This window comes from Salvelinus sp. IW2-2015, linkage group LG25 (genome assembly GCF_002910315.2).
Source record: "Salvelinus sp. IW2-2015 linkage group LG25, ASM291031v2, whole genome shotgun sequence".
Lineage (NCBI taxonomy): Eukaryota > Metazoa > Chordata > Actinopteri > Salmoniformes > Salmonidae > Salvelinus > Salvelinus sp. IW2-2015.
Genome location: NC_036865.1, coordinates 20,019,091 through 20,028,413, shown reverse-complemented (window position 1 = coordinate 20,028,413; position 9,323 = coordinate 20,019,091). Strand labels below are relative to the sequence as shown.

Sequence of the window (9,323 nt, the reverse complement as noted above, 5' to 3'; positions counted from 1 at the left end):
CCKTGTAACTCGTCATTTGGTGGGCAGTGAACTTGGCGACGTTTTGGCACCAGAGTTCACACGGATGTCACGGTCCGTGTTGTAGGTCACATGCAGGTCAACGCATAGGAATGGGACAGAGCGTCCCTGCCCCCAAATCTGTTGGAATCGCGCTGCGGTAATGGGTTTTAAACACAGGGTGCACAGAGGACGGTGATTTGGAGAGTGTTAGATGGCATCTCCATTCCAAAGTAATCTATTCATTAACAGTAAACCCCGTAGAGTAAACTAAATACAAAGCATGAATCCGTTGCCGCCAGAAAAATATAGGACAATACATTGATATGAATACAAAGTGAACACAGAGGCAGCGCTTGTCCTAGCCTATTGACACATGTGTCAAGCCTGGATGTCCTCTTCATGGACACGAGTCTCTCTCGGAAGTATAATAGGCCAAATGTTCTATTAACACAATCAAGCCCGATCAGTCTCAGACTAGGGGATTCACGCTGTAAACGAAGAACACGATATATTGGGTAACCGATGAGGTATTTTCTAAAGTAAAATGATTGTATTCTATTGTGGGGCCGCGCACCAAGAAATGGTTAAACATTCGTACCAGTCCACTGTGGGCGGAGCACGGGGCGCGAGCAAAAGCAACACAATTAAAGATGAACTCTGAGTGAACTAATTTGTCTGGCCCAAGGTAAGATGAGGCATGGTTGGGGGAAACGGGCGTATAAAAGCGCAGAATGGAGGGTGAGACACAACAGTCAAGTGCAACACTTGGCTACTTCCACTCCCCGCCGTCCATCTTGCACTTGTTTCACAAGATTCTCCTAGAGATGGGGTTCGGCGCTTTATTCATAACATGTTTTTGCACTCTCGTGCTCCCACTCATTTTGATCGTTGCGGCGATGAAACTGTGGGAAATGTACGTCATTAGTGGAAGTGATCCAACCTGTCAGAGTCCTCTTCCTCCGGGTACCATGGGACTGCCCTTCATTGGAGAGACGCTTCAGATGGTCTTACAGGTAACTGATGATGGAAACATCAATTGCAAACTCTGATCCTGCCTATATTTGCAGTGTGCAGCAAGCTGCTGTCGATTAGTTGGGGTTATGCATCYGGCTGAAATGTCCTCTATTGAATAAACTGAAAGATTGTTAAGTAGACTAATTCAAGCAATTTAAGTATGCAATTGATAGTGTGCATTCATACACGATTTATTTTCCAGAGAAGAACATTTCTAAAAATGAAACGTCAGAAATATGGATATATTTATAAGACGCATCTCTTTGGGAGTCCAACCGTGAGGATAATGGGTTCAGAACATGTGAAACAGATTCTGATGTCAGAACACAAATTGGTCGCGGCTCAGTGGCCAGCATCAGTGCGACTCATCCTCGGGTCGCACGCCCTCTCCAATGCGCACGGCGCGCTCCACAAGAGCAAGAAAAAGGTAGGCAATGTTGAGTAGCCTACAAATCTGTGTAGGCATCTCATGGTTTATACTTATAATGAAAAACACATTGTAATTTATCACGCCTTTTCCTTATAGCATACACTTAAAGCGCTCTCTCCTGTTTGCCTGCAGGCGATCATAAAAGCCTTTTCCCGGGAAGCCATGGAACAGTATATTCCTGTGATCCGGGAGGAGGTMAGATGCGCCGTGGATAACTGGCTGCAGAGCGACTCTTGCGTGCTAATGTACCCAGAGATGAAGCGCCTCATGTTCCGCATCGCAATGAGGATCCTGCTTGGCTTCGAGCCCGAGCAAACAAAGACCGACGAGCTGGAATTAGTGGAAGTGTTCGAAGAAATGATAAAGAACCTTTTCTCCCTACCAATCGATGTTCCTTTCAGCGGCTTGTACCGGGTAAGTTGCCTGTGAAATGGTAGGATTGATTGATTGAAGCAGCCCTGGAATGCGTCACATGGGGCTACAGTGTGCGCACAACATTATTGACCGATATTTTTCACCATTCCGTTTATAGGGTCTGAGAGCGCGCAACATCATCCACTCAAAAATAGAGCAAAACATCAAAAAGAAGCTGTCCAATATCYATAACAACAACAATTATAAGGATGCGCTGCAATTTTTGATTGAGTACGGTGAGAGGAAGGAGGAGCGAGTAAGCATGGAGGTAACAGATGCCTTTCATTTTCATGGTCATTTGATTCTACACACTGCCATTTACTCCATGTATGAACCATTATMTATGTATTTCCAACAGGAGATAAAAGAATCTGCCACAGAATTACTATTCGGTGGCCACGAGACGACAGCGAGCACTGCGACCTCTCTGGTGATGTTTCTCGGGCTGCATGCGAATGTCGTGCGTAAAATGCGCCATGAGCTTCAGGAGAAGGTTGGTATCGCCAGAGGAAGAGGCGAAGCGCGAGGTATAACTGGGCCCAAAATCTGTCTTCTCCAGCAGGTGGCGTTTTTTCGTATATTTTTCGCTCACTAAGTAAGGAATTTTTGTATGGAGGTCAATGAGTGTCGAATTTGGTTAACAAAAAATGTAATAGCTTATTTGCTATGTGTGGTTCATTTGATCGACTAGAAGTTTCGTAATGCTTGGGTTGTTATATTAGGTTGTTATAAGTGTACTAATATAGCCTAAGTAGGACACGTGACATCCCAGCAACTTTGAGAAAAACACTTCATATTGGAGTTGTGCCTGTTCACGCTCATATCTGCCCTCTCATTGGCTAGACTACCGTCCATTTTTTAAGACTTTTTTCATTGTTAGAGCCCCCACTTGAGTAGCTGGGCCCGGTTTTCCAAAAGGATCTTAAGGATAAGTTTATCGTTAGATGCATTTGTAGGAACATCGTTAAATCTCAGAGCTGTTTCCCAAAATCATATTTATGGACGTTGCACTTGAAAACGCTCGGAATCTAACGCCTGCCTCAGAACACTCAGCTAGGTGCGTCATTAGATGCTTTTTTGCCCTCCCGTATCACTTTATACACAGAAGATCTCTAAACGTAGTATCACATGGGTTATCTGTCTGTGTCTTCTGATAATTTAAGAACAAAGTTGACAAAAAAATACGAAGTTGCCAGTGTCTTTGCAATTGATACAAACAAGCGACGTAGGCTATAACAAAATGCCTAAAATAAAACCGAGATGACTGCATCAAAATATAAATAGTAGGCTATAGGCCTATTTCAAACATATTGAAAGAACATTTAATGTTCAATCAATTMAGTTCTATTTTGCAACTTCTAGGCTACTGTAGTTTAACATGTGCGCAATGATTTGCGACATTGGGGATTTTGTGCATTTTTATTAGGTAATCATCCAAATAAGCCGTCTTAATATTTGCAGCCATAGGTGGTAATATCTCTCTAGGGGTTGATCCGTCATCAGTATTGTGAAATAATTATAATGTTAAGGAAAGATTTGAATGGAGAAAGCTTATCTGAGAGCAGCGCTCCCTATCTATCTTTCGATCCTATCAGTATAGACACATGCTCCAACGACGCACGTTGGGACCGTTCTTTCTGCATGATTTTTTGGGAAACACATGTTGTAGGAAAGATGCATCTTTAAAACACTCCTAAACCTAAATTCCATCGCTCTCGGGAAACCGGGCCCTGGTCAATATAATGGATGCTGGCTGGATAATCTGTGGTATCGCTATGTATCTTTTATTTATTTCACCTTTATTTAACCAGGTAGGCTAGTTGAGAACAAGTTCTCATTTACAACTGCGACCTGGCCAAGATAAAGCAAAGCAGTTCGACACACAACAACACACATGGAATAAACAAACATACAGTCAAAAATACAGTAGAAAAAGTCTATATACAGTGTGTGCAAATGAGGTAGGATAKGGGTGGTAAGGCAATAAATAGGCCATGGTGSCTAAGTAATTACAATATAGCAATTAAACACTGGAATGGTATTTGTGCAGAAGATGAATGTGCATAAATACAGTATGGGGATGAGGTAGTTGGATGGGCTATGTYCAGGTGCAGTGATCTGTGAGCTGCTCTAACAGCTGGTGCTTAAAGCTAGTGAGGGATATATGAGTCTCCAGCTTCAATGATTTTTGCAGTTCGTTCCAGTCATTGGCAGCAGAGAACTGGAAGGAAAGGCGGCCAATGGAAGAATTGACTTTGGGGGTGACCAGTGAGATATACCTGCTGGAGCGCGTGCTACGGGTGGGTGCTGCTATGGTGACCAGTGAGCTGAGATAAGGCGGGGCTTTACCTWGCAGAGACTTGTAAATGACCTGGAACCAGTGGGTTTGGCGGCGAGTATGAAGCGAGGGCCAGCCAACGAGAGCGTACAGGTCGCAGTGGTGGGTCGTATATGGGGCTTTGGTGACAAAACGGARGGCACTGTGATAGACTGCATCCAATTTGTTGAGTAGAGTGTTGGAGGTTATTTTGTAAATAACATCGCCAAAGTCGAGGATCGGTAGGATGTTCAGTTTTACGAGGATATGTTTGGCAGCATGAGTGAAGGATGCTTTGTTGCAAAATAGGAAGCCAATTCTAGATTTCATTTTGGATTGGAGATGCTTGATGTGAGTCTGGAAGGAGAGTTTAGTCTAACCAGACACCTAGGTATTTGTAGTTGTCTACATATTCTACGTCAGAACCGTCCAGAGTAGTGATGCTGGACGGGCGGGCAGGTGCGGGCAGCGATCGGTTGAATAGCATGCATTTAGTTTTACTTGCATTTAAGAGCAGTTGGAGGCCACGGAAGGAGAGTTGTATGGCATTGAAGCTCGTCTGGAGGTTAGTTAACACAGTGTCCAAAGAAGGGCCAGAGGTATACAGAATGGTGTCGTCTGCATAGAGGTGGATCAGAGAATCACCCGCAGCAAGAGCGACATCATTGATGTATACAGAGAAGAGAGTCGCCCCGAGAATTTAACCCTGTGGCACCCCCATAGAGACTGCAAGAGGTCCGGACAACAGGCCCTCCGATTTGACACACTGAACTCTATCTGAGAAATAGTTGGTGAACCAGGCGAGGCAGTCATTTGAGAAACCAAGGCTGTTGAGTCTGCCGATGAGGATGTGGTGATTGACAGAGTCGAAAGCCTTGGCCAGGTCGATGAATATGGCTGCACAGTAATGTCTCTTATAGATGGCGGTTATGATGTCGTTTAGGACCTTGAGTGTGGCTGAGGTGCACCCATGACCAGCTCTGAAACCCGATTGCATAGCAGAGAAGGTACGGTGGCATTCGAAATGGTCAGTAATCTGTTTGTTAACTTGGCTTTCGAAGACCTTAGAAAGGCAGGGTAGGATAGATATAGGTTTATAGCAGTTTGGGTCTAGAGTGTCTCCCCTTTTGAAGAGGGGGATGACCGTGGCAGCTTTCCAATCTTTGGAAATCTCAGACGATACGAAAAAGAGGTTGAACAGGCTAGTAGTAGGGGTTGCAACAATTTCGGCAGATCATTTTAGAAAGAAAGGGTCCAGATCGTCTAGCCCAGCTGATTTGTAGGGGTCCAGATTTTTCAGCTCTTTCAGAACATCAGCTATCTGGATTTGGGTGAAGGAGAAATGGGGGAGGCTTGGGCGATTTGCTGTGGGGGGTGCAGGGCTGTTGATCGGGTTAGGGTTAGCCAGGTGGAAAGCATGGCCAGCCGTAGAAAAATGCTTATTGAAATTCTCAATTATAGTGGAATTATCGGTGGTGACAGTGTTTCCTAGCCTCAGTGCAATGGGCAGCTGGGAGGAGGTGCTCTTATTCTCCATGGACTTTACAGTGTCCCAGAACTTTTTTGAGTTTGTGCTACAGGAGGAYAATTTCTGCTTGAAAAAAGCTAGCCTTAGCTTTCCTAACTGCCTGTGTATATTGGTTCCTAACTTCCCTGAAAAGTTGCATATCACAGGGGCTATTCGATGCTAATGCAGAATGCCACAGGATTTTTTTGTGCTGGTCAAGGGCAGTCAGGTCTGGAGAGAACCAAGGGATATATCTGTTCCTGGTTCAARWTTTTTTTAATGGGGCATGCTTATTTAAGATGGTGAGGAAGGCACTTTTAAAGAATAACCAGGCATCCTCTACTGATGGGATGAMGTCAATATCCTTCCAGSATACCCGGGCCAGGTCGATTAGAAAGGCCTGCTCGCTGAAGTGTTTTAGGGAGCGTTTGACAGTGATGAGGGGTGGTCGTTTGACCGCAGACTCATTTCGGATGCAGGCAATGAGGCAGTGATCGCTGAGATCTTGGTTGAAAACAGCAGAGGTCTATTTGGAGGGCAAGTTGGTTAAGATGATATCTATGAGGGTGCCCGTGTTTACGGATTTGGGGTTGTACCTGGTGGGTTCATTGATAATTTGTGTGAGATTGAGGGCATCAAGCTTAGATTGTACGATGACCGGGGTGTTAAGCATGTCCCAGTTTAGGTCACCTAGCAGCACGAGCTCTGACGATAGATGGGGGGCAATCAATTCACATATAGTGTCCAGGGCACAGCTGGGGGCAGAGGGTGGTCTATAGCAAGCGGCAATGGTGAGAGACTTGTTTCTGGAAAGGTGGATTTTTAAAAGTAGAAGCTCGAATTGTTTGGGTATAGACCTGGATAGTTAGACAGAATTCTGCAGGCTATCTCTGCAGTAGATTGCAACACCGCCCCCTTTGGCAGTTCTACCTTGTCGGWAGATGTTGTAGTTAGGGATGGAKATTTCAGGGTTTTTGGTGGTCTTCCTAAGCCAGGATTCAGACACGGCTAGGACATCCGGGTTGGCAGAGTGTGCTAAAGCAGTGAATAAAACAAACTTAGGGAGGASGCTTGTAATCTTAACATGCATGAAACCAAGGCTACAGTTAACTGCCAAAATAAAGGAAACAATTGAGTAAATGAGGGACACAATATATTGAAAGCAGTTGCTTCTACACAGGTGTGGCTCCTGAATTAATTAAACAATTAACATCCCATCATGCTTAGGGTCATGTATAAAAATGCTGGGCAGGCCATTATTTTGGCTACCATGGCTATGCCCCCATAGAATGATACTGCCCCCATCCACAGTGCACAAGTGGTTACTGAATGGTTTGATGATCATAAAAACGATGTAAACCATATGCCATGGTCTTCTCAGTCACCAGATCTCAACCCAATTGAACACTTACGGGAGATTCTGGAGTGTGCCCGAGACGGCGTTTTCCACCACCATCAACGTAACACCAAATAAAGGAATTTCTCATGTAAGAATGGTGTCACATCCCTCCAAAAGAGTTCCAGACAATTGTAGAATCTATGCCATGGTGCATTGAAGCTGTTCTGGCTCGTMCTGGCCCAACATAAGACACGTTGTGTTGTTTTTTCATTTATTTTGGCAGTGACTTGTATTATGCATTAAAGCAACACTATGCACAATAGGCTAGCATTAAAAGCACATGATTTTTGTAGTGCCAATGACATGGCATAWTATTTTTTAAACATGATTTGAAACCATAAATCATTCGTTTACAATGTTTTCTATGACAAGAAAAGTATAATCAATAGAGGCCCATCGTTTTTTGGTGATGATGAGATTAAGATCAGACACAAATCTCATTAAGGTATTTATAAATCATGTTCTTCCAAATCTAGGGCTATATTTAATTGATTGAATTTGCTGTACACCTCACCCAGACAGTGGTTTTAATAAGAGTACTTTCCATGCAAGAAGCATGTCCCCCTATCTCTGTGTAATTAAATAGTAATATATTTACAGCATTTGTTGGGAGCCCAATCAGAGGACAACCCGCTGAGTACTGAGTTGTTGGAGCAGTTGAAGTACATCGGCTGTGTCATTAAGGAAACGCTCCGGATCAACCCTCCTGTCCCTGGTGGCTTCCGTGTAGTACTGAAGACTTTTGTGCTTAATGTAAGTAAACTTCCGTGTAGGTCCTTAAAAGGTCCTGAAATAACATTTACACAAGATTTTAGGCWAAAAGTTTAAAGGAGGCATAATTGATTGTCTTTTGAGAGACACAAAATGGAAACCATGTCCTGTTATAGCATATGAGTTTTTCGACAAATATCTCACACACAATATGGCAGAAGCTCTACTATATGTATTAATATAGAGCTCCTTGTATACATAACAGGAGGCTGCTGAGTGGAGAATGACTCATAATAATGGCCAGAACGGAGCAAATGGAATGGCATCAAACACCTGGAAACCATGTGTTTGATGTATTTGATACAATTCCACTCATTCTMCCCCAGTCATTACCACAAGCGCGTTCTCCCCAATTAAGGTGCCACCAACCTCCTGTGATATACATCAATGCCTTCAGAAACTGTATAACGATTGGAATAAAATGATTTGAAGTCATTGCCATCCCCGCCCCAACCTAACAACCTATATTGTGTCTCCTCAGGGCTACCAGATTCCCAAGGGATGGAAAGTCATCTACAGCATCTGCGACACTCACGATGTGCTGGACACACTTATTAATAAGGAGGAGTTTCAGCCAGAGAGGTTTATGGACAAGTCACCAGATGACTCCTCCCGGTTTGGTTACATCCCCTTRGGGGGTGGTGCGAGGACATGTGTGGGTAAAGAGTTTGCTAAAGTTTTACTTAAGGTGTTCCTGGTCGAGGTGGTCACCAGATGCGACTGGACTTTGTTGAATGGACCACCGACAATGAAAACAGGCCCAACCGTTTATCCAGTGGACAATCTGCCCACAAAATTCACCAAATGTATCCAGACCTACTGATAGTGAAATATTGGCATTTATGTATTGGCATTTATGTAAATACACTTAATATTTAAGATAGACATATTATGTATTTTTTATATTACATATCTTTTGTACGACAGATATTTATGTCAACCCCTGTAGCATTGTAAAAGCAACATTTTTAAAAGCACTTCATGTTGCACACCAATAGTTCTGAGGCAAATAATTTTATGGATATTTTGAAATACAATTGTTTTAAAGCTGTACTTTATCATTTTCACGCAGCTTAACTCTGTTGCATATGGAATGTTTTCAATAAAAAAATGGAAAACTATTATTTTGTACAGTTGATTCTCACTTCAAATCTTTCAAAATCAAAACCATTTCCATTTTCCCAATATTCTGACTTGGCATTGATAGAGCCCACCCACTGGGCACATTTGGTTGATGTGAATTCAATGTGAAATCATCAACAAATTTCACCATGCCATTGAATTTATATTAAAAGTTGGGTGGAAAAAAACGGAATTCCCTTACGTTGATGACTTTTTGCAAATCCAATCAGTTTTTCACGTTGATTCAATGTCATCATATATAGTTGTTGAAATGAAGTCGAAACAACATTGATTGAACCAGTTTTTGTCCAGTGGGAAATGTTTTCATGTCAGATGTCCCTCTATCCCC

At 43.2% G+C, this 9,323-nt stretch overlaps 1 protein-coding gene across 1 annotated transcript; it reads left to right on the top strand.

Moving 5' to 3' along the window:
• The first annotated feature begins 710 nt into the window (after window positions 1-710).
• LOC111951646 (cytochrome P450 26A1-like) lies at window positions 711-8,973 on the top strand. Its single transcript, XM_023969861.1, has 7 exons — window positions 711-1,013; window positions 1,217-1,441; window positions 1,577-1,858; window positions 1,977-2,126; window positions 2,217-2,351; window positions 7,682-7,834; window positions 8,334-8,973. Exons 1-7 carry the CDS (start codon window positions 732-734, stop codon window positions 8,673-8,675), a joined length of 1,569 nt encoding a protein of 522 aa, XP_023825629.1. The 5' UTR covers window positions 711-731; the 3' UTR covers window positions 8,676-8,973.
• The last annotated feature ends 350 nt before the right edge of the window (window positions 8,974-9,323 follow it).